General features: G+C 41.7%; 2 protein-coding genes across 2 annotated transcripts in view; one reads left to right on the top strand and one right to left on the bottom strand.

Annotated features, from left to right (window-relative positions):
• METTL8 (methyltransferase 8, tRNA N3-cytidine) overlaps window positions 1–1,840 on the bottom strand; it is a 40,191-nt gene extending 38,351 nt beyond the window's left edge. Inside the window, 2 exon segments of the mRNA XM_063118307.1 lie at window positions 1,604–1,685; window positions 1,822–1,840. Coding sequence (XP_062974377.1) covers window positions 1,604–1,685; window positions 1,822–1,840 — 101 coding nt within the window.
• Window positions 1,841–2,027: 187 nt separating this feature from the next.
• Window positions 2,028–25,242, top strand: DCAF17 (DDB1 and CUL4 associated factor 17). Its single transcript, XM_063116406.1, has 15 exons — window positions 2,028–2,084; window positions 2,978–3,209; window positions 4,710–4,813; window positions 6,515–6,605; window positions 8,086–8,222; window positions 9,441–9,519; window positions 10,099–10,188; window positions 13,812–13,919; window positions 14,511–14,616; window positions 16,527–16,669; window positions 16,889–16,998; window positions 17,742–17,829; window positions 20,144–20,227; window positions 22,026–22,181; window positions 24,318–25,242. The coding sequence occupies exons 2-15, from the start codon at window positions 3,036–3,038 to the stop codon at window positions 24,504–24,506; spliced, it is 1,659 nt and encodes a 552-aa protein (XP_062972476.1). The 5' UTR covers window positions 2,028–2,084; window positions 2,978–3,035; the 3' UTR covers window positions 24,507–25,242.
• Window positions 25,243–25,764: the final 522 nt, after the last annotated feature.

Below are 25,764 nucleotides of genomic sequence, written 5' to 3'. Positions count from 1 at the left end.
AGGAAAAAAAGTCCTACAACTCGTAGCATTCCCCCAGACTGTGCCCTTAACGTTTTTAAAAATAAACTGCAGACCACCCTTCTCCACAGACCAAGAGATTTGTTTAAACTTGTACTGTCAACTCAACCTGCTAACAGTTTTTCACAACAGGATGGAGAACTTTTCAGCCCTACTTCCTGAGACCTTTTAACAGAAGATACCATTGAACCAAGGCCCTTATATGTACCATAAATGTGACAAGTAAAGAAAGTTCCAGATGCAGCCACATCCTCATGCATTTTTATTTAGATGTGAGGCCCACTGAGTTCAGGTGATCTTACTAAAAAGCAAATTAGTACAGGTGTACAACTTCTCACTGAGGACCTGTTCAGATGTCACGCTAAGCTACAATAGTTAAGGGGGTTGGACAATGGTGATTTAGCGTGTCATGTGGGAGGCGAAAAATGGTCCCATGATGGTTATGAAATCACCCCAGGTAACCATCGTACTGCAGTAGGGTTAAGAGACCCCAGGATGGCTTATTGTGACATGTGACAGGCTCCCTTGTGTTTAAAAAGGGCTCTGGGAGGTTAAAAGGCTGCAGCCACAGAAATGGCAGCCTGAAGTGTCCTGTACTTCTGGCAACACTCTAGCTATCGCAGACTTTCTCTATGGTCACATAGCTATTTTTTAAATATATTTTTGGAACTGCGCAGCCATCAGGAGCCCATTCACACTTAGAGGCTGGTGGGATGTGCAGTTTAACCACACAGAGGTATGCATCCTAACTACAGAGGGTGGCTGGATAGCGGAATCACGTGCCACTGCATGGTTCCATTGTGTGGCAGGCCCATTTATTTATTTATTTATTTATTACATTTATATACCGCCCCATAGCCGAAGCTCTCTGGGCAGTTTACAAAAGTTAAAAACAATCAACATTAAAACAGATATACAAAATTTAAAACCACTAAAAGCATAAAAACAACAATATCCCTATAAACAACTATTTATATGCAGTGGTTCCATTAATCTTCCCCTTTCCATAGTTGCCCTAAGCACCATCACCCTCCTTGTGTGTGTGAACGGAGCCTAAGAGTCCAGTGGAATCACCCAGCTTTCCCTGTTCAATGTACATTTCCCCAGATTCCAGGCAGGTACCTGTGTTAATCTAGTGCTGCAAAAATAAAGAGCCTTGTTGTACTTTAATGACCTACAAACTTATTATGGCATAAGTTTTTGCAGACACAAATTTGTTAGTCTTGGTGCCACACAACTCTATTTCATCAGATATAAACATCAGGGTCTTATCCCAGCCGAGGCATTGTCAGTTAGCCTAAAGCCGCTTTCCCCAACCTGGTGCCCTCCAGATGTGTTGAGTATAACTCTCAAGCAGTCCCCAGGTATGCTGGAAATTGTCGACGACACATTTGGAGGACACCAGGTTGAGGGAAGCTGGTCTAAAGCTTATATCCTATCTTAAGCTAACTTAACACCTATTAGCAGAAAATGCTTTGCATTTACTTCGGAAGTGAAATACTTTTGAAGTTGATGAAATAATTTCAGGGTAAGTGATATTATTCAACATCTTTTGAAAACAAATACAAGCCAATCGTGAACATACCTTTCAAACTGTACACGCCATGTAATGCAGAAATCTTTTCTGATGTCCTTATTCCCGTGCTTCTTCAAATCCAGCAACCGTCCTTAAAAAAAATTAATTAATACTAAACAAAAAAGTTGGTGGACGACTGCTAAAAAAAAAATTAAAATATGCAAGTGAAGTGACGGTGTTACACCTGCACGAGGTCTTGGACGGCTGCTAGGATGCTTAAGTTCTACTAGACAGCCGGTCCTCCATGACGCGAGTGGAGAGAATGCACGTGGCCTCAGTATACACATAGAGCAGAGGGAAGAGCGGTGCATTTCGGGAGTCGTAGTCTCGAGGTTTTACACGCGCTCCCTAGAATCGATAGCTAGGAAAACTACTTTTCCCGACGAACATTGCGAAGCGGCGGAGGAAAGACGCGTTTAGGGAGGCGGTGGGAGACCGATTTTGTAGCCGTCTTCTATGTGATGTTGCTCTGGGAGGTTTGGCTTACATGGTGGGTATCGGAGGTGGGCAAGAAGAGATGCGACTGCTGTTCTTTGTGTTATTTTGACATGCAGTGTGGGAAAGGATTCTTTACGACTTACAGCGCAAACCTGTGATTACTCAGAAGTAAGTCCCACCGTATTCAGTCGGGCTTACTCCCTAGTAAGTCCCAATGAACTCAGCAGGACTTGCTTCTGAGTAAACTTACTTAGGAGTGCACTGTTAAGACCTTTCGGTTGAGATGCATCCGAAAGCCACCTTATTCCGTATCACAAATATACTAGAATTAAGTGTCAATAGTGCAGCCTGATCCTGTGCGTGCTTTCTCTGAAGTAAGTCCAATGTGCTCAGTGGACCTTACTCCTAAGTAAGAGTGCAGAGAGTTTCAGCTTTAGAAAAGATTCAGGCTGCATTAGAATCGTTGATGGGTGGTGGCATAAGAGGATTTTCAATTTTAATAAAATACTCTGTGTGGTATTAGCAGAAAATGCTTTGCATTTACTTCAGAAGAGAAATACTTTTGAAGATACTTAGAAATACTTAGAAACACTCCTAAGTTAGTGTGCAGAGAGTTTCAGCTTTAGAAAAGATTCAGGCTGTGTTAGGATCGTTGATGGGTGGTTGCATAAGAGGTTTTTCAATTTTAATAAACTACTCCGTGTGGTTCTTCTAATGCTGAAATTCAGAAGCAGATAGTTTCTGCGTGTCTCTGGGATTATTTGCATAGATAATTGAGTTGCTATTCATATACACAAGCTAGCAATGCAATGCAATCCAGGCATAAGCCCCATTGAGTCCAATTGGGTAAGTGAGTAGGACTGCACTGTTAGAATTAAGAAACTTAGCCTCCTTGATTTCCATGTTAGAGAAACAGAACAATAACATGCATTTTCTTCTGTTTAGTTGTTTTCTGCTTCCTGAATGAGCCATAAACAAAGTGGAAGTTTGATGTTTCACCAAAATGTTTTCCAATTCATCTTCCTCATCTGCAACAGCAAAACTCCCCTCCGCTGATGCATTTCAAATTCACAATATCTGCTGTTTACTAACCAGAAGGTCGCAGGGATTTCACATGAAAGATGCTGGTGTTCTTTACAGGAAAAACATGGGAATCCTGAGGAAGCTAGTATGCCAGGTAACAGCTACTGATCTCTCCTAATACTGTCGCACAGCTTAGTCCATTACAAATTTCTTGGGCTCTTCTGTACAGAATGAATGAAATCCACATGTAAAGCATAACTTGTGATTATCTATGTATGGATTTAGTACTGTTTCTTACACTGATATGCTTTCCGTGTGAAAAAATTGTAATGTGGAAGCAGCATTAAAGGAATCTTTTCCAGGGATTGTTAATGCAATCAAGATTAAGGGGTCTTTATCTTGATACAAAGAAGAGCAGGGAATTTGAGACACAGTCTCTTATTTTACTATTTTTTGCTCTTTCATGTTTACATAGGATTGAACCGATAGAATCCTATGCACATCTACCTGGAACTATAGTTGTATGTACATAGGATTGCAACCAATGTTTATGTGTGATCTGTGAATTCTGTCCACCTGAGGAAGCAACTCTACTGCTGTTTTACACTGCCAGTTATCCCCCATGGGCATGAAAAAGACTTGAATCAGGACCCTGTAATCTTGTTATGAGTTCTTGACTCTCTTTAAAGGGGCTGTTGCGTTTGGGGTAACTCATTGTAGAAGCAGGCCATGAGAGATTCAAAATCAAAAAAAGGAACACACCTATGCTTGTTTAAACAGAAAAAACTCATACAACTCCCTGAATTCTCCAGCATGGCAGGCTGGGACATGCTGGGAGTTCTCAGACTTTCTTCTGGCTCAAGATGCCTAGGATTGTGCCTTAAGGCTGCAATCCTATACCTAATTACCTTAGTGTAAGCCCTATGGTAGACATGTATAGGATTGCACTGTCAGTCTGTGTAATTTGCCTTTGTATTTGAAGGTGGAAAAGTGTGCTACTATTAACATCCCCAATCCAAAAGTACACATGACGGAGAAAGGCTATTCATAACTATGAAGTCCTTATGTCTCAAATTCTTGTTGTACAATATTTGTATCTGTAGTTAGATAGCTAACTAGTGGAAAGGTATATAAGGGTGCAGTCTTATTTATGCTTTAGACAGAAAAAGTTCTACAACTTCCAGCAAGGTGCAGCTTCCAGCAAGGCCCTACAACTTCCAGCAAGGCCCAGCTCCCTTGGGCATGCATGTTGAGAGTTATAAGACATTTTTTCTGTCTAAACAGTATTGCATTCTAACTGATCTAAAAATGTAAGAATAGAATGGGTAGTTTACATTTGATTAAAAATATAACATAAATATTTTTACGTTAGATACAAAGGGATTTTTTTAAAAAAGTAACAGATACAAAGGTTTTGGTTTTAATTTACAAAAGACCTGCTTTTGTGAATATTTATGGTAGTATGAAATCATCAACTAAACTAAAATATTAGTTTAGATTGCAATGGTAAAGTTCATTTTCTAGAAACATTTAATATAACATGAAAATATCCTTTATATTTGCAACAATATAATAAAAATGATTAACTTGCGTGGCCATTTGGCTATGTTTCCTGAACTGCAACTTTTTACAGCTCACTTGTGATTTTTTTCAGGAAAGTACAACATTCAAGAATGTTTGGACAACACATTCTACATCTCCAATTGCTTATCAAAGTGGAAAGATTTATTTTGACAATTATCGATGCTGCGTGAGTAGGTAATTATATGGTGTATTTTTAAAAAAATCTTTATTTCTTTTTGGAATGGATTTTTTTTTTGACATTTTGGCTCAGTTCAGACAGCACATTAGTCAACACAGTGTGAAAACTCCCCACACAACATGTTCTAACTCCACCATTGTGTGACTGGGCTACTATGGAGTTGAGTAAAATCCATCGCGATGTTTGACAGTTCCTCTGCCCTCTCTCCTCCCCTGGTCCTCCCGATGGTATCCCATCTGCCATTGCTGCAAAAAACCAATCCCCGCAGCTCTCCTAGAGCAGCACTCCTTCCTTTTGCCACTCTTGCTAGGGAACTCTGTACCCAGTGGGAAGAATCAACTCAACGCAACAATAAACTCCATGAAATCTCTAACGGAAAACTTCATGGAGTCTGCCATACAACACGCAACCCAACAGTTGTGCAGGAACAGGATATCTAACAATGGGCTGTCTCCAATGGGAGCTAACTCCCCACAGATTCCGAAGTGTCTCCACCTATTCTGTTACACAAGCGAAACCCACTGCTTTCACAACAAAGGTTTAGCACTTCCAGGGGCAACCAGAAATGAACGGAAATGCTTGTTTCTGGAAGGGGCAGGTTGGCGGAGCACACATAAAGGAGCTCTGCCAACCTGATCCAAAAAACTAGCATTTCCACCCATGTCAGGGCTTCCTAGAGGAAGTGTTAACTCTGAGTTGCCCAAAAGGTGGGTCCCACTTGCTCAACAGAATAGGCGTGAGGGTCCACTTGCGCAATAGTTTCATTGGATACTGCTCAGAACTTTGAAGAATTTTTTAAAATACTTTTATTAATTTTCCACAAAAACAGAACACATAAGGAAAGGCAAAGAAAATTGATTGAGGTCGCAAAAGTTCTGTACAGCCAGAGTCCAATCTGTATTTATTTGGAAGCGAGTTGCATTTGTTTCTATATGACTACAACTCCCAGCATCCCCTGCCAGCAGAGTTGTAGCCCAGCACATCTGGAGGGCACCAGGTTGGGAGAAGATTAGGATAAAGGCTTTGCAGCACCGCAATTTGGCTTTTAACATTTTACTGAAACTTTATTAGTTTATGTTTTCTTCAGTTTTGTGAACCACCTTGGTTGGTTCCAGAAAGGCACTATAGAAATGCAACAGCTAAATAATAAATAAATACTGCAGTTATACTCCTTCCCTAGCAACCAAATGTTTTGAGGGTTTAGAACAACTTCTTTGCATGGGAAGGCTGAAATGTTTCGGCGGGGGGGCGGGTAGTTTTGAAAAAGACAAAGGGTGCAATCCTAGGCATGTTTAGACAGAAAAAATCCTTCAATTCCTGTCCCCTCCAGGAATTTATCCAACCCCCTTTTAAAGCCATCCAAATTGGTGTCCATCGCTACATCTTGTGGTAGTGAGTTCTATAATTTAACTATGCACTGTGTGAAGAAGTGCTTCCTTTTATTTGTCCTGAATCTCTCACAATGACGGGAGATAACTCCACTAGACTAATTAGTGTGGAACATGAGTGGGAGGATGCTGTTGTGCTTATGTCCTTCTTGGTCTGATTCAGCTCATCTTATGTTCTGGATAAGGATTAGGGACAAGGAACCAGATGCTCGTAGCAGAAGACTTGGTCATGATTTATAATGATGCCTAAAAAGTCTTTTTGAATAATGGAAGGTGATACACTGTAATCCCATGTTTTTCTCCTCTCAGCGTCACGCCCGAGCCCAGGATAATTTATCAAATGCCAGCGTGCCCTAAAACGGAAAAAATAGAGGATGCTTTATTATTGGAATGCCCAGTGGTAAGACTCTTTTTGAACAAAACAACTTTGCTCACAGAACAAGGACCAGACTCCCTTGTGTCGCATTCAGTATTTCCTTCTTCCTTTTAATTAGAAGTCCAACAAATGAAACAATCTCTGCGGAGCACCTTTGGGGAATAAAGCAAGCAGCATCTTTTAAAGCAGAGGCTTCACGGGCCAGATCTGTTGTGTCCAGCCATTTTCATGTTGACAAGTATCTGCTGGTCATCTGGTTCAAACACACCAGGCATGGAGGAAGCCCATCACTGGGTGTCCCTCCTTACAGGATTGTGGAGGCTGAATATGTATACCATATTGTAAAAGCAACCGTTGATGGTTTGGAAAGCATAGTTAGTTACATGCTCTCTGAGAATCCAAGAGAGACTCCAGTAGCTAGGTGCTGCTTTAATAGAGCATGTTTCTATTGCGGAATTTTTTTTCACTGCAACAGCAGAAAAGGTGCATTAATAGGACGGCTGGGGTGTGTGACAAGGAGGGCTTGTATGTTGGTGGATGTCATGTGTCTTCATGTTTTCGGTGCATAGATACACGTTGTCCCACCAGGAGGATCTCAGCCAGTGAGGGCCAAGTTGCCCAGGGCCTGAAGTGTAAGGCATGGTGTCCCAAGTGCAGATCATCACACTTTCCCCATAGGAGTGAATGACAACCCCTGGGGCGCAACATTTCGGGTTGGTCCTTGCCCCCACCCCCCTTTACCCCTGCCATTGAGCATCAAGCCTGCTTCTGACTGTCTAACCCACCCTAGTGGCACATAGCCCCCAGCCTGCAAATGTGTATAGCCCCAGCCTGGTTTCTTCTTCAATGTCATGCTAGAACGTGCGGTGATGTTGGAACCAACTTTTATGTATGGAACTAAGTGTCGACGTTTGAGTTGGTTTTGGAATGCAACTGCCAGCCACTTATACAATTTGACATTTTCTTACAGTCCAGTTCCTGTTGTATATTTTTTTCTGAGAAGTAAGTTGTACTGACTTCGACAGGACTTACTTTCACTAGAGCATGCATAGGATTGCAGTCTTAGTTGGCCGGCTGGAGAATGCTGTGGGTTGTAGGTCCTTTCCCTGTCTAAAGGTGAAGACCTTTTTATTCTCCCAGCATTTTAACAGTCTATAAATAAATTTTAACTTGGTGTTTTAAATTTGTAATTTTGCATTGCTGCTGTTTTTATCTGGTTGAGCTTTTATATTGTATTTTATATTATGGTTTTATACTGTTGTTTTATACTTTGAATGTTTTTAATTTTTGTGAACCGTCCAGAGAGCTTTGGCTATTGGGCGGTATAGAAGTGTAATAAATATATAAATAAATAAATATAAACATGCATAGGATTGTGCCCCAAGTGTGCTTAAGGCCATAGGCTGAGGGTCCTAATGAGATGATTGGGGTAAGAACCTGTTTGTTTTACTTTTGCTCTTTGACCTTTCTCTACATTTTATATAGCTAAATCCTTTTAACACAGGGGGAAGTGCTACCCAGTCCATCAGACTACAAACCTTCCCTGGCAGTTCTGACAGCTCACAACTGGCTTTTTCGTCTCTGCGCAAGTACGGGAGAAATACTTGAAAAAGTATATCTTGCTTCTCACTGCAAATTCAGGTAATAAAGGTAGGCTTACTATAAGACTGCTTGGGTTGTAGCAGGGAGCAAAAATCCTGCGCGTGTTTACGAGAAAATAAGTCCTTCCAAGTTCAGTGGGACTTATTGCTTTAGGCCACAATCATAGGTGCACTTACTAGAGATACTGCTCATTGAACATGGCAGAACTTGCTTCTGAATAAAACATGCATAAGGGTAGATTGCATGTCTGGAATCTAAAGTACATTGACTTGCAAGTACCTCCTGTAGGTATCATTTAGCCGCATTGCTAAATTGTGTGCTCTGGAACTGGTATGTAAGCCTGCGTCAGATTGTGACAGGCGTTTTTGCTTGATAACAACACTCCCATGGAAGTTGCATGAGATGATAGCTGCTTTTGTCCAAAGGAAGACTTGCTCCAAAATTATCTTAATAGGATGTTTTGGGGGAACTCAGAACTCTTACGCCTCTCTAACACTTGCAATCTTATGAATGCTATCTTCATTTAACCAGCAGGAATTATTTCCCAATGGATTTCCTTTAATCCGAAGATGTTAGTCTCTTTTCTTGCCGGTTACAGAATGGGTTAAGGGGGTCTGAGAAAGGGATATGCCCAGAGCAACCCAGTGACTAGGTTCAGACAACACGATAACCAACGGTGGGTTAAATAGTCAACTTTTGGTTATTTTGTTGTCTGTCAGGACTTTTTCACACCACGGTTGATAATTCAGCTGAAACAACCAATGCAAATAACTAACACCATGGAGAGTTGATTATTTGAACAACCGTTGGTTATCATGTTGTGTGTCGGGCACTGTTGACTATTTCGTTGCACAGAGTTGGTTATTTTCAGCGACTACAGAGTCCACTGGCAAGAGCAACCAAAGCAGCAGCCGGCAGAACTCACAATGGCTGATGGGATACCAGTGGGAGGACAGAGGGGGAGGAAAGAGGGTGGGGGATGTGTCAATCAAACACACTGTTGATTAATGGTCTACTCGACACTGGCCTTAATCCACACCATGGTTGATTATTAACCCACCATTTACTATTGTGTTGTTCGAACACAGCCAATGAGTCTTTGGTGAAGAGGGATTTGACATTTCAGCCAATATTCTAGAAGTAGGAGCCTTCTCATTTTAAAGGACTTTAAAAACAAATGGTTAGTTTTGTGTGTTTTTCAAAGAAGTATATTGTACTTTGGCGAGGCATGGTAGATTTACTCTTTATTCCCGATAGATATCTGAGCTGGGACACTCCTCAAGAAGTCATGACCGTAAAGTCAGCTCAGCATAAGCTCCCAGCAGCTGCACAGCAGGTATGTTGACTGTAAAGTATTTGTGGTTGGCTAGTCAAAGACTGCTTTTCGTGTGCTTCCTGTGTGGCATTGCATAGAGTAGGTTTGGGGAAGTGTTGCTCCCCAATTTTATTTACAAGGTAACTATGCCCTTTAAGTACGAGGATACTTAAGAATCCTTTGAATTTAGCTACATCGATGACTTCTCCATTGTTGTTGGGCTTATGTAGTAGAATAGTGTGCACAAGGCAGGAACATAGGCCTGAAGCCTAAGTATAGCCTTCTTCGCTTTTCCACCAGACTGATCTCAATCGAGACAATTTGGGGATTTCACCCAGCATTTCACCGTTTATTTTCAACACAATCCGAGGGTGGGTTTCTACAAGAGAAGATTATTACTAATAACCCTCTCTTATAACATCCCAGTGTCACCATGCCTTTTTAGTAAGAGGGAGGGTATGTATGTGTCAGTAAGAAAGAAAGTATATGCATAGCTTTTAGACGTGTTTGTGAAAAAGAGAAAGGATTCACATTGGCATTTTTCCTGCCCTGCCACAGAGACGGAGATCTGGTAATTACTTTTCGTGTGTTTCTTCTTAGAGTCATGTCCAGCAGTCTGTGCTTTTCTTTCTTGCTGTATTCAGAGTCCTGCCGCTTTCGTTTATCGGAATGCTGGAACTTGACAAAAAAGTAAGTTTACTGCCTTAGCGATAGTCCCTTCTCTAGTAGTACCAGAAAGTAGATCTCTGCAGATCAGTACACATCCCATTAATCTTTGGCTGTTTTTTTAAAAACCTTGGGTTCTTGGCTCCCCTCGGTTTATATTATGCCTTTACCAAGAGATTTCAAAATTCAATACTTGGCTATATTTTTAGCCACTAGTCCATACAATACAGCCAGTTTTCAAATAAATGCATTTTTAACATGTGAGGAATAATACTGGGGCCTTGCCAAGAGAAAAATATGTTTCCATGATCAAATGCCATAGGATTGTATCCAGAGTGAATCTAACTTAAGTCCCATTCATTTCAGTGGGTTTACTATAAGTTGGACCGACACTGGATGCAACCTATATTAAGTGTTGCTCAAGGGTTTATTAGCAAGGCTGTGCTGGATTTAGATTGAGACTGCAGCATTGGAGGATGGGCTTTAATTCTTCCCCCTGTGCCTTTTTTACAATGAATGTCACCTCCCTGCTCTCCCCAGAACTGTCCTTTGCCTCATTAGGGAACTGTATGTATACATTCCAAGTACACAAATATCTTCCCTAATGGGGCAAATAGACGTTTGGGGAAGGGGGAGTTTTCATTTTAAAAAACTTTTGGAGAAAGCGTTAATCTCCTGCTTTCCCAGCCCTCCACTCTCAAATTGTCACAAGCACTCATGGGCAGTTGCTTTTTGTCAATATTTTAAAGCAAGGTTGTTGAACCTCTTTCAGCCCAAGGGTTGAATTCACTTTTTAAAGAAGCCTCTGGTCAGTGCACTCCAATGGTGGGTGGGGCCAAGGGGAAAGGGGGCAGGGACAAAACACCAGCATGTTAAAGTCCTTGCCGGCACTAACTAAAAGCTCCATCCGACGAGCGTTTTTATTTATTACAAGTTTTATTGCACGCTCGTTACTGGGCACTCACAGAGTTTGCTCAGGTCCCTCACATGATGTTGTCTGCCTCCTGCGCACCTTCCGCCCCTTCTGGCCTTCCTTGCGCGGCAAAAAAAAACCCTCATTAAGTCCGATTTTTTTAAAACTCGGAATGGCTGCTCTCTCCTGCTGTGTGCAGGAAAAGCAGCGCCATTAGAACAGCGGACTCAATGGGCCTCCTGCTTGTTGTGTACTTCCTCTTTTGAAAGGGGAAGTAACCGAGGAATGAAAACACAACGGTAGGGAGTGTGTTAACCCCCAGTGTTATGGAGCTTTAAGTCTTAGGAGAGCCATTTCAACCTCTTAGAATGGTGGGGGCAGGGAAGAACACACAAAATCCAAGAAATCACCCAACAATGGTTAGGAGAAAGGGGATGGGGCCAGGGGAAAGGGGCCCGGCCATCTAGTGGATCCCAGAGGGGCGGATTTGGCCCATAGGCCTAAGGTTCTGCACCTCTCTTTTAAAGAGATGGGAGTTTTAATCACACGTCTATGTAGTCTCATCTAGTCTGCTCTATGCTTTCCACCTTTCTGCAGATTTAGCACACAAGTACAGACTAGATTGTGTATGCAAAAGTGAACATCCTTGTGATGAATAATTGTACACCATTTGGTACACCCAGAAACATGTGGGCAATGCTTTGTGGAAACTCTAGCTTCAGAGGGTAGAAGTGATCACAGTTCCTTAGCCCTGCCTCTATCAAATCCCAGTTTTCATGCACTGTCTTCCTTTTATTTTCCTGTGCCATTTATACCTAGCTAAAAATAAATTACCTCCAATTTTGAAACCTGAGTCTTGGAAGGAAAATACATTTTGCAAAATAATCTGGAGGCAAGCAAATGAACCTATTTTTTCATAATCTTTTCCTTTAAATATTTCTTTATTAGTTTTGGTAAAACAGCAATCACCAGAAAACAATTCATTTCACACCTTTTTCTGAACTTAGTTCTGCTTGGGGCAAAATGTGGATTTATAATACGAAAGGCATAGAATGGAGCTGGCTCTTTGTGGTATGATCTGGGCAAGTGTGTGGGAGAGCATTCCAATAACCCAACATACTCTTTGTCACAGGGAAAATAACACCAAGAATGAATGGTTTCACATTCATCAGGGCTTAATTACTGGCATTGCCACACTCCTATAAATAACAAAATGGTTGTTAAGATATCCTGTGAAGTCTTATTTTCATTACCTACAAAGGGGGGATCCGTTTATTATATTCCATTCCTGTGATATGGTTATGCCCCATGTGAACACTTCAGACAGGTGTTCTACTTTGCTGAAATATTAGCGGTAGTACAATTGTCTTTGATGCTGGCATACCATCAGTCTTCTGGCAAGAGAGAAGGGCCATGGCTGGCAGGAGAGCACATGCTTTGCATGCAGAAAGTCCCAGGGCATCTCCAGTGGAAAAGGATCTTGGGTAGCAGGTGATCGGAAAGACCTCTGCCTGAGCCTGCTTCCAGACGAGACTTTTGTCGTTATTATTATTATTATTATTATTATTATTATTATTATTATTTTATTCTTACCCGCCTCTCCATTCTGATCGAGGCGGGGAACAACAGTAAATATAAAATACATAAAACTGAATTAAAACATAATGTACGTTGTTAAAACATCCTAAAATCATTTAAAAAGCATCCTAAAATCATTTTAAAACATCCTAAAATTACACTGGATAGGCCTGTCTTAATAGCTTTCTTAAATGCTGATAGACTGTTAAGTTGACGAGGCTCCTCCGGCAGGCCATCCCACAGTCTGGGAGCACAATTGCACTGCCTCATTAAAGGAATTTAACAGAGGGTTCAGACGTCATTGTTTTTCACATGTAACCCTCTCATGTCCCCACGCACACAACTTAAGAACATAAGAGCCATGCTGGATCAGACCAAGGATCCATCTAGTCCAGCACTCTGTTCACACAGTGGGCAGCCAGCTGTTGACCAGGGACCCACAAGCAGGACATGGTGCAACAGCACCCTCCTACCCATGTTACCCAGCAACTGGTATACATAGACTTACTGCCTTTGATACTGGAGGTAGCACAGAGCCATCAGGACTAGTAGTCATTGATAGCCATCTCCCCCAGGAATTTATCCAACCCCTTTTAAAGCCATCCAAACTAGTGGCCATCACTACATCTTGTGGTAGTAGATTCCATAGTTTAACTATGCGCTGTGTGAAGAAGTCCTTCCTTTTATCTCTCCTGATCCTCCCACCAATCAGCTTTATGGGATGACCCCTGTTCTACTACTATGGGAAAGGGAGAAAAATGTCGCCCTACCCACATTCTCCACACCATGCTTAATTTTGTACACCTCTTTCAGGTCTCCACTTAGCCTCCTTTTTTCCCAAGCTAAACTGGGTTTTATTTTTTCTTACCAGAAAAAAAAATCTGTTAAGGAAGAGAAGATGGAGTAGTTGTGCAATGTCTAGATCAGCTGCCAGTCAATATCGGGCTAGTTTGACAAATAATCCGACCTGGTCTAAAGGCAGCTCCTCATGTTCCTCACATGGGAAACCCTTCAGGTCCTCTTCTCTTGCCAGTGCTGCAGATTTTATTTATTTATTACATATTTATACTGCCCAACAGCCAAGGCTCTCTGGGCAGTGCAGGAGGGTTCCACTGACTTCTTTGCTTATTGAGATATTTTCTTTCTCTCCAACCAGGTCTTTGGGAACAGCATGACAGATGCTGCAGTGTCTCATACAATGCTGATTGTGACACATAGTACAGGGCGTTTCAGGCTGTATAGCTTCCAGGCTATCTCTGAACAGGTAATAGGACATTATTATTTAGTAGCTGTAATAGCAGAGTTACATTAATGTATGTGGTATTTTAGAGTAATGTTGCTTACAATCTTAAAACAGGCAGTGGCTCAGTTCAGACAACACGTTAGTCGATGCAATGTGAAAACTCCACTCAATAGTTGAGTTTGTAGAGGACACTCACCCCACAACATGTTCTAACTCCACTGTTGTGTGACTGTGGGCTCCTGTGGAGTTGAGTAAAAGGCAATGCAACATTTGATTGACAGTTCCCTCTCTCCTCCCCACAGTTCTCCTGATGGTATCCCATCAGCCATTGCTACCAAAAAACAATCCCAGTGGCTCTCTTAGAGCGGCACTCGCTCCTGTTGCCGCTCTTGCCAGAGAACTCTGTAGCCAGTGGGAAAAGGCTGCAATCCTATGCACACTTACCTGCAAACCCCCTGTGATTTGCTTCTGAATAAACATGCATAGGACTGCATTATAAGCCTCCATAGACTTCCTTAGATGCTATACATACTGTAATTCCTTTTATTTATTTTTAGAACAGAACTTCGTATATATGCCAAAAGAAATAATCAGATTTGGTGTTATTTTTAGTTCATGGAGCAGCAGGTGGATTTGGGACATGAATACACCTCGAGTGGCAGAGTTGGGATTGTGGGGAAATACCCTTTTGGCATTCCATGTAACATTAAAATAACAGGTATTTATACAGGTTTATTGTTTCATCGACATGATTGGTTGGTTTCACATTTTATAAAAAGCATCAGTGCTTCCAGAAACACTGATTTCATAATCCATTTGTATTTTAGCTGTTGCTTTTATATTCATAGAACTCTGTTAATAATGCAATCCTATTCATAGCTACTCAGAAGTAAGCCCCATTGAGTTCATTGGGACATACTCCCAGGTAATAGGGTATGGGAACACACACACACTTGTGTGTATATATATGTATGTACACATATATATACACACTGCTATCCTGTCCCATCCTTGTGACTTTGGTTGGGTTACAGCAGAGGTGCAGAATCTCAGGGCCAGGGCTAAATCTGGCCCTCCAGAGGTCTCAATCTGGCCCTCTGGGGTTCTCCATAAGGCCACACCCAGGGGCTACAGTACTCGAAACACTCCCAATAAAATACCAATTAAAAATCAAACTGGCCCAAGCTGAAATGCCTTAGATTGTCTCTCAAAGGACATCTGTGCAAGTCTCCAGGGGAAAGGAATACTCTGGGCGAAAACATGGCAAGAGTTCCTCCACGGTCTTTAAAACCTGTAGGGTTTTTTAATATTCGATTACAAAGTTAGAAGAGAGAGAGAGAAAACACACAAGCAGGCAGGGTTTTATCCACAGTGTGTCTCTTGCTTTAGCTTCCTCCTCCTCCTGTCTAGCACCACCACTTTCCTGGCACCATTCACAGTCATGGAAGTAGCGATGCTGGTTGCTTCAAGGCCGCTGGAGAGAGGAGGTGGCACTTCTCCTCTCCCTGCAATGCTAATCAGTGGGAAATTGTGTTCCTCTTGTTTTGGGGTGGCAGCTGGGGAACTTGGGGGGGGGGGGTTGCCAGACAGAGCCAGACATTTTGCATCCATCATAAAGGAACTCCTCAGCAACTTTTGAGAGTTCCTTTAGGGCAGCCTTCCCCAACATGGTCCACTCCAGTTACTTTTTCTTGACACCAGTTATCGACTTGAAATGGGTAGTGCGTGGAATTATTGCTGCAGGGTTCTTTCCCGGTCTCTTTTGCAGTGCGTCAGTCTCTTTGGGATTCAAATAGTATGTTGCTGCTGTTCCTCCTGAGTAAATTTATCTGGGAGGAATCATGGCAACCCACCACTCGAATCCTACAAGGAAGCCCATAGCAATATGTGATTTTACCCTTGAGCCTCACCACACTTCACTTTGAGCAGTTAGTATAGGCATTAATATTAAGAAACGTGTTAAGATTTCTCCCATTTGTTAAAGAAATCCAAAACTTTGCAATGCATTGCTAGTCAGGATGATATTTTCATGCTCAAATAGGGATTTACAAAAGTAGGTGTTGTGTAAATGTTTCTAAAGTTCTCTGATCAAGGTTTAGAGTCGGTATGCAAAGAACTTATCTGCACTCAATTGTATATCCGTTTTGTATCAGTTTAGCTATCATAGAGTCTTGGGAGCTGTAGTATGAGGTGCTGATAATTCGTTAGAGAAAACTACACTGCCCTTGCAGAACTACAGTTCCCAGGATTCTCTGGGAAGAATTACTGATGGTCAGACCTGTTTATGTCTGTAGTGGAGATACATCCAGATGACTTAGATTGCTTTCTTCTACTACTAAAGCCTGATATTATGTAATTTGTAATTTCTTTTTTTATTACTTAAGGAGGAAATGATTCCTTATGTCATTTATCAAATCGTTCATATGTTTGTTTTGCTTACTTATAATTGAATGCAAGTTGGAATGCATTCAAATCATCTTAGTTGTTGACTCCTGAACTGGAGGCCTGCATCTTCATTTAGTGCAAGTTCACTCTGTGTGATCTGTCTTCATAGCTTTACTCAAGAACATATGGAATTATAGGGCTTCTCATGTTAATAGTGTTTTGAATGGTCAATGCTATCCACAGAAACTCCAGATCTGCTTTTTGAAGTGTCTTCCCTGGACAGCACGTTTCAAGTTGGGGGATTCCCTTGGCATTACATCACTACACCTAACAAGAAAAGTCAAAAAGGAACCTTCCATGTTTGTTCTTTGAAGGACCACACTTTGGTAATATATTAAAATGTAGAGTATTGTTTTACATGCGTACTTTCTAAGTGAGAAGAGGGAAACCAAAAGTTTCTTGTTTGTCTTCTGTGTTTCCCTCTTTGTCCCCTTTATCAGGAAGATCAAGATTCAATCATGATATAACTTCTCAGCATAGTCATGATTTGTGTTTTCTACTCTTTTTGTTCAAGACACCCTAAACTTTCTGTCCCCTCATTTCAGGCAAAAAATGGCATACAGGATATGAAATGTTGCTCATTGGAACCTGACTGGATATTTTTCCACCCAGACAGTTCTGGAAGGATGGTACACGTGGGGCCCAATTTGATTAAGTAAGTGTTTACTGAAAACGAGCCTGTGCCAGGCTGTGATTGAACAGTTATCCAGTCCAGTTGGGGGATTAGTTGCCCAGGCTGAACTTGGACAGTCTATGGACTGAACCTATTCTCCAATTCATTTTCATTTCATTTATTGCATTTTTATACCGCCCAATAGCCGAAGCTCTCTGGGCGGTTTACAAAAATTGAAACTACAACAATATTTAACAATATACTAATCAACAATATTACAATAATATTCAAAAGTATACTAAATACAAATTTACAGCAAATTACTTGGTTGTAATAGTGTTTCTCCCCTGATGCAGCACCTCCCAAACTTCAGCTCCAGCCTTGCTTTTAAAGTCTCCAGGTGGGGAGCAGGTGGAATAGCTCACCCTTGGTGGAACAGCGTTTCTCCCCCTGAAGCAGCACCATGCAAAATATAAAGGTCTATTGTCTATCCCTCATAAAAAAATGTCCCTTGGCTGGGAGTGGGAAATGAATTGGAAATGGATCCAACACATTATAGATTCAGGTCCTACCACCCTTTTTGAAAAGGTCAACAGATCCACGTATTGAAAGCATGATGGCTTCTCACACCATCGTGCCATCCTCCTCCTTTCAAACAATCCATATCTACATTTATTACACTACATGGTGACTGCTGAATTGATGTTTGGGTGAAAACAGTTTCCTGCATCATACCTTCTTATGAACACAACTCTCTTCATTTGTTTTCCCCCTCTTCTCAATAGAGTTTTGAAGCTGAAGGAAACTGAAAATAATGCAGACCAGCAGGAGGTTACCGAAGACTTTATCATAGAGGTCAACAGGGAAAATAATGTGAGACTATAACAAGAAAGAAGGATTTAAAAAAATACATCCATATTTGTGCAATCTGTATGTTGTAGAGGCCTTGATCCATAGCTGAACTGAGAGTGGGGGGGGGGGAGTGCTAACTGAGACAAATTACTGTCATTTAGAGTTGGTTCATTCATGCCTCTGCATCACTCATTAATCTTCTGTTACAGATTAATCATCACAGAGAGAGAGAGAGAGAGCTTTCTGATCAGCCTGTACCAGTACGTTTCAGTAGAGGCAGCATTCTGTCATAAATCACTGGAGTCATCCTCCATCCCAAACGGAGGCACAACCCATTCATACTTTCAACTGAGAGTTATCAGATGATGAAGAGGCATGTGTGACTCAACCCTTTGTGGCCATAAGTAATAGGCATGTTTGGTGCTGTGTTGAAGCCATGAACTATTTGGGTGGGTGACTCTAAAATGCTTTCATATAGCATTTATAGAAGATCTATAGAAGCAGACCTCAGGAACATAGTGAAAAGACGGAAAGTTCATGAAATATTGATGACTTACACGGGAAGATCTGATGTTTTTCGGAGTTGTCGTTTAGATGCAGCTCACAAACCTGTACAAAAGACACATTTTTAAAATACAGGCTAGTCAGCTTTGAAAAGTGATGCTACATAAGAAATTCCACCTTGATCAAAGCCTGTATTTGATCAAGAATATCAGCAAGAAATGAGATTCAACTTCCGGTGCAAGTGGCTAAATTTTATAGTCTTTTTCAGGCATTTGCAAGCATCAAGCAGAGCTAAAACTGGGGCATGGACAAACAAAATGCTTTTGTAAGCATTAGTTTTTATTTTGAAAATGAAAGAGCTTCTAGTCCTCATAGTTGTAGAACAGGAGTGGACAACATACAGCCCTTGCACACACACTCCAGTGCAGCCCCTTCACCCCCCAAATTCTTAAAGAGCCCCCCCAATTGTGTGTAGCAACTACAGGCACCATTTTTTAAAATTTTATTTTTTATTCCCCCACCTCCTGTTTTTAGCAGGTGCAGGGGATAGGAAGAATTGAGAACATGTGGGCAGAGTATTCATATAAAAAACAACACTAAAAGGAGGGAGAGTCTTCTAGTAATCAGGAACATAGTTTTAGAATCTTGGTTTGTTTCCGTCTTGTTTCATACACATGACTCTTATTACCTGTCTACTATTTATTGATTGATTTGTGGCAGGAATGGAGGAGACTTGTGAGGTTTTGAAGACAAGTAATGACAGATGATTGATTGGATCTAACACTGAGCACTGAGTGACATATTCCAATATTTGAACGTATTGTTATATCTAATGATTTTGGGCACAATCCTCTCAGTTGCGCCCTTGTTGTTGGGAAGCTTCTGAGATTCCTTATGTCCTGTTGGGCTGAAGTCAGCAGGGCAGGGGAAGGGGGCAATTTTCGCCTCTCCGTTTGACGAATTTTACTGGACAAGCTTTTCAGCCTGTCTAGTGGGCCACGCTTTGGAGTGGGAGGAAAGGAGGCTGGAGGAGGCTCAGGATAGTTCGTATCCTGGCCTCTTCAATCTCCTCCCTTCCCCGCCAACTGTAATGCCCCCTTTCCTCCTCCTCTTCTTCCAAGGTCATTTTTCTGCCCTCTGAGGACAGCCAGCAAGATTCTTTCCATGCCAGCTGCGGGAGATGGGATCAGATCTCTGACTCCCCCGTCAGAGCGCTGTCTCTGACCTTGGATGGATTTTTCTGAGCAATTCTATGGTTCCTGAGAGAGCATCCCATGGACCATAGGATTGCCCTTTAAGTCTGTTTTTAATGAACTCATATATAGTTATGAGATAGAGAGAGAGAGAGAGATTATTGCTGATAAAGAGAGGTAGAGAAACAGCTTAATGGTATTTTGAAGATGATATTGAATAAACAACAGCAAGCTCTTGAGACAAGCTCTTGAGAACTCAAAATCTCTTCTTGTGCTATAAATATCCAATGAAATGAAAAGCTACATCTCTGGAATACAGTGGCTGTTAGACTGTATTGTTGCTGCAACCGTTCAGAATGTACTGTTGACATGAATGCTTAATAATTATGCTTTAAATCTTCTCAGCAAAGGTACCTATTAATATAATATATGCATTTTCTAGGTGCAGAGGGCGTTTTTCAACTTTTTTAAATTTTAAAACCTCTGACCAACCTGTCCTATAGCAGCAGCAACTATATAGTTAGAAACCTCTTTGAAAACTACGTTCAGCTAAAAGTAAAATGAATACTCCAGTTAGCATTGCCAGTACCATCTGCCTAATTTTTTTTCCTCCTATGCCCATATTTTTAATCTCAAAGGTTAACAACTCTATAACGGTAACAGCCTCGGGCCGAGTGGTGAAGAAGCGTTTTAATGCCTTGGATGATGACCCCGAACAAGAGGTAATTTGAATTCTGAGGCAGTTGGCAAAAATTTGCTCTTGCATAAGGCGACCAGGGGAATGAGCCACACTGGTTTTGCAGAGCTTGTATGCGCATATAAAGTATTCCTTATTCATGCTCACAGCTGCACACACAATAGCCTGTTCATTTAAAAGTCCTAGAACATATTCTCTGAGTTTAGTTAGAAGTAAGGAGAACAATAGTTACACTTTTTTTCCCTTTTTTTCTTTTTTGATAGAACAAATTTCTTTCTTTCCTAGTTGATTAGTGGTCAGTTAGGATTATGCCTGCAAATGTCTGGAAAAATAATCCCTCCCCCCCAAAGTTACAGCTGTTGTGTTCACAGAAAAGAAAAGAAAAAAAGGACATTAACGGGTGCTAGGGTAGTGAACTTTTAGTAACTGAGGCCAGCACTGGCCTGGGCATTCTGAAATGAGATAGAGGGAATCAAATTGGCTGACGAAAATTTTGGCTGTCCAGTTTAACTACACACTGTGTCTCCTGAAACTGATTTTATGCTATTTGACAGCGTTCCGTTCACAAAAAGATGGTAAATAACACAGGGAAAACACTACAGATCTGAGCAATGTGCCCCCTGCATCATTAGCAACTATTTTTGGAAACCATTTTTCACCCTCCATCAGGAACTGTAGCTGAGATGACACAGCCACAAGAATTCTAATTCCTCTGCTTCTGGAAACCATTTTCAGCCTTGTTTCCATGGAAATGAATATTGTCTGGGCGAAAACATGGCAAGGGCTCCTCCATGGCCTTTAAAGCCTATAGTTCATTTTTATTCAATTACCAAATTGAGAGAGAGAGAGAACACATAGGCAGAATTTTACCCATAGTATGCCTTCTTGTTTGATTTTATGGGCTAAATGGAATTTCATAGCAGAAAGCTGTTTGTTTAAAATATTTCCCTGGATTTAATTAGTGGGATGAATCCAAACCTTTTTGTTCACTGCTCCATTTCAGAGTAAAACGACACTTGATCTTAAGGGGTGGAGTTCTCAAAGTTATGGCCTCTATTTTCTTATATTACTTGAATATATGGAGACGTCACTATGGAAGCCAGGGCCGGTGTCAAGGAAAGAGGTCCCAAACCCCAGCAGGGCCCCACTGTCAAGAGTCCCCTGGAGTTGCTCCTCTTCACTATTACAACTTGCTTGTTCACCTGCCTCTTGCTCTGGCCCAGACAACAGTGATGATGAGAAGGGGGAGCAGCAGATACTACTCTCTGCTTGCTCACTGGTTCTTACCCTGTCAAACAAGCAAGTGGCACCAATGATGAGAAAGAGGAGGAGGAGCAAGAGCAGTTGGTGGCAATGCCATTGAGAACGTAGACTCTGTGAGGGAGGAAGCCCACTGACAGTGCTTTGCCTAAGCCCCTCAAAAATCTGGATCCGGCACTGATGTCAGCCACCAGTGCTTTCCTTCACTTGCAAGATGTGGGAGCTTTGATGCTTGTGTGGAGCTTCCCAGCCAAAATGGCTTCCCTGTTCATTTAAATTGGGGGTTGGCAACTTATGGCCCTCCATATGTTGTTGGATTGCAGCTCCCACGATGCCTCACCACTTCGTCTTGCCATCAGCACTCATGGAAACTTCAGCACCTTCTAGAGGCCCTGAGTGAAATGCAATAAGCAGCAGTAATTAATGACAGCATCTTATATAAATCAAGGCTATTTCTTTTTTGTTTTTGTTTAAATTTGCGCTATAGTAGGAATTATTTAAAAACGTAACTAAAAATGTTCAATGCTGATTAAGCTGAACTTGTCTTTATTTTTCTTAATAAGACATTCAAAATTGTCGACTATGAAGATGAACTGAATTTACTATCTGTTGTGGCAGTTACTCAGATAGGCGCTGACGGGACGGCGCATCTTGACTTTCACTGTAATGAGCACGGGGTGCAGCTGAAGAGCATCCCTTTGGTGGAATCTTGGGATGTGGTGCGTATAATATCCTAACTTAAGTTTTCATTAGTATTTCTGGCATCAAAACTCAGCATGCAAGTGCTCCTCCACTTGTATGTGCCAGGTAAATTCCAAAGGTCAAACAGCAACGGAAAGAAAATTAAGGGTGCATCTATTTATTTAAAGGATTTTTTACCTCAGGGTGCACTGCCCTCACAAGGGCATATTACAAAAACATGAACATACAAATGACAATTAAACACACACAGCAACAGCTTATGATTTTTAAACACCAAATGCAGACTGGAATAAATGTATCTTCAAGTTGTTGCTGGGTGTGTGTTTTTAAGTCAGCTGTGATAAGGCCACATATATTTTCTCAAGCAGGGAGTTCCAGGGGCCACCGTTAAGAAAGCCTTGTCCCTAATACCCACCAGCCTAATGGCTGTTGTTGCGCTCCAGAAGGGCACTTGCCATATTGTCAGTGGTGTTTATTTCCTTTCCAGAGCTGAGCTCTGGGTTGGAAGCATAAACTGGGTTGGCAAAATGGGATTGGCTGGTGGCTTTGAAGGCATTCTACTTCTTCACCCTTCTCCAGAGCAGTTTTGGCTGGTGGCTTTGAAGGCATTGTACTTCTTCACCCTTCTCCAGAGCAGTTTTGGCTGGTGGCTTTGAAGGCATTCTACTTCTTCACCCTTCTCCAGAGCAGTTTTGGCTGGTGGCTTTGAAGGCATTGTACTTCTTCACCCTTCTCCAGAGCAGTTTTGGCTGGTGGCTTTGAAGGCATTCTACTTCTTCACCCTTCTCCAGAGCAGTTTTGGCTGGTGGCTTTGAAGGCATTGTACTTCTTCACCCTTCTCCAGAGCAGTTTTGGCTGGTGGCTTTGAAAGCACTGTACTTCTTCACCCTTCTTCAGAGCAGTTTTGGCTGGTGGCTTTGAAGGCATTGTACTTCTTCACCCTTCTCCAGAGCAGTTTTGGCTGGTGGCTTTGAAGGCATTGTACTTCTTCACCCTTCTCCAGAGCAGTTTTGCAACTTGAAAAAATTAAGTCTCTCTCTCTCTCTCTCTCTCTCACACACACACACACACACACACACACACACACACACATATATATATATATATATATATATATATATATATATCTTCTAACTGCATAAATGTGCAAGTGGTGCTTGAACAAATTTTTAAAAAGCATGAAGCAAGGGGTTGTGGTTTATGCAAATATTTCTTTGAAGCATTTCCATGGAGAAAATGTTTGCTTAGGATAGTGCCAGCCTCAGTGACACTAACTAGCTTGTTCTAGAGCATCCTTCTCCAATCTGGTACCTTCCGGATGTTTTGGACTACAACTCTCAGTATTCATGACCATTGGCCATGCTGGTGGGGGCTGCTGGGAGCTGACATCCAAAACATCTGGAGGGCACCTGGTTGGGGGAGACTGCTCTAGACTGCAACATGGAAGTCCCATACAAGGCAGTGCTTCAGTGTTACTCCAGAGTAGTGAGCTGAAGATTAAAGCCTCTGCATGCAAGCAAGCAGAGCAGAGGTGGGCATCTTGTGGCTCTCCTGATGTTTTGCACTGCAACTCCCACCAGCTCTAGCCTGCATAGCCCATGGTGGATCATGGGAGTTGTAGGCCAGACTATCTGGAGAGCACAGATTGCCCACCCCAATGCAGAGTGTCAGAATAGGGCTAGAGAGACCCAGCCACAAAGCTTGCTGGGTTTTCTGGGGCAGTCACTGTCTCTCAGCCTTACTTACCATGCAGGGTTGTGGGGAGGGTAAAACAGGGAGGGGGGAATTCACGTACATTGCTTTGAGCTCCTTGAAGGAAATGTGGGATATAAATCTACAGCATTGTTCCCCCAGCCTCCTCCATTCTGGGCTAGGTCAGTCCCTCAAGACAGGAGTCAAACTGGGGGAAATTGGCTTCATGTTGACTGTCTGCTTTAGAACACATCTAAATCACGTCAGGATATATTCCCATAGTTAAGATAAAAGTGTTGGCTGTGTGGGTAGAGCTGTGTTTCATAGTTCTTCTTAAGCAAGTCCTTACCTGCAAGGTGATGGACTTTACCACCACAAAGAGCCTATGCGTCATTTGAACATATTCCCCACCCTAGTTAACAGAAATGAAAATTACTGCTTACCTTGTTCTCTCAATGCAGACGTACAGCCACGAAGTTTACTTTGATCGAAATGTTGTGTTGCACATAGAACAGAAGCCCAACAGGATCTTCAGCTGTTATGTGTACCAGATGGTCTGCAATAGTTCAAAGGAAGACAGAAACATAAAGAAGAAGAAAGGGGAGCGACGGTTTTGTACAAAACTGGGGAGAACATTTGAGTATTTTTAGAATCCCAGTTGTTTTATAGGCTGTGCTGTGGACTACAACCAAAGCCTTGTAAGCCTGGTGGAGCTAGTTAATAACCATGATTTAACTTCATCCGTGGAAACTTAAAATGAATAATGCATTGCAATATTTATTTATTTTTCATTCTCTTACACGTACGTTGTAGTTGCATTTGTTACCTGTGTTTTCAGGAGGAGAGGAAGCTCTCCGTTTTGGTCAAGAAAAGGATCCCTCTTGTCAGGTCACAGGTTCTGTTGCTTGGAAGAGTATGTAAACTTTCAGTAATAGAAAATTATATTTATTTATGCATTCTATTTTCTTTAAGCAAGGAAAGTTGCTTTAAGAAACTTTCCCCAAAGGAAAGTTAAACCACTTTCAGATTCCATCAAACAACTCTGTGTAGGGCAAAGTCATTTTTAATAGTATCTAACAGAGATGAGATGAGCATGCTGAATCATTGCAGTTATATAGTGGCCTAAACAGACACTACATTTTGCCCTGCCAGCTAGGGACATACATGTACAAATGCTGGCTGACATGGTCATACTTATTTTAATGGGGCATGAGAGAAGAGACGGGGACTGTTCTCCGCTCTTCCCTAAATCAACTGACAGACATACAGTCTGTAATCTGAGTGAGACTGCTGGATGGACCTGTTTGTGATAGTAACAGTGGCCCTGTTCAGAGGACACCTTAAACCATGGCTTTAAACATAGTGGTTAAGCTAGAAAGCCAGGCCATGTTCAGAAGACACCTTAAACCATGGCTTTAACCATGGCGACTAAGGCAAAAATCCTTATTCACTGTGGTTAAAGCCATAGTTTAAGGTGTCTTGCGTTCTGGCTTAATCACCATGGTTAAAACTGGTTTAAGGTGGCTTCTGAACGGGGCCAGTGTGTGAGCAGTCCACTGCTATATGTGTATATGCTTTGATAGAAGCCCCTGTGTTTAAAACTACATACAGTCTCCCAGCAGTGCACTGACGGTCAGCAGTAATGGCCTAAGACATCAAGTTGGCTGTTCATCCTACTATTGTATGAATTTGGCAGGATCATATGTTTTCGTTCTCAGATATGTTTATGGTGGCTTGGTACACTTTTCCTTTTAAAATAATTTCTTTTAGCCATGACACCATGGGGAAACTTCATTTCTGAAAGACGTTCCTGTGACTTTTTCTGTTGTTAATGCTCCACTGAAAGTTTTTCATTTGCTTAGACCATACAAACCATTCCCATTCATTCCTCTTAAATATCCTGCCCAC

Source organism: Elgaria multicarinata, chromosome 2 (assembly GCF_023053635.1).
Source record: "Elgaria multicarinata webbii isolate HBS135686 ecotype San Diego chromosome 2, rElgMul1.1.pri, whole genome shotgun sequence".
Lineage (NCBI taxonomy): Eukaryota > Metazoa > Chordata > Lepidosauria > Squamata > Anguidae > Elgaria > Elgaria multicarinata.
Note: the sequence above shows the minus strand (reverse complement) of the source record. Positions and strands in the feature narration are given on the sequence as shown.

What these genes read in the sequence shown, in the direction of transcription:
- DCAF17 (XM_063116406.1), top strand. Translation starts at nt 3,036, where the DNA reads ATGTTTTCCAATTCATCTTCCTCATCTGCAACAGCAAAACTCCCCTCC. An exon ending in TGAGGAAGCTAGTATGCCAG is followed by an intron (nt 3,210 to 4,709) that starts GTAACAGCTACT and finishes GATTTTTTTCAG; the next exon opens with GAAAGTACAACATTCAAGAA. An exon ending in ATGATGACCCCGAACAAGAG is followed by an intron (nt 20,228 to 22,025) that starts GTAATTTGAATT and finishes TTTCTTAATAAG; the next exon opens with ACATTCAAAATTGTCGACTA.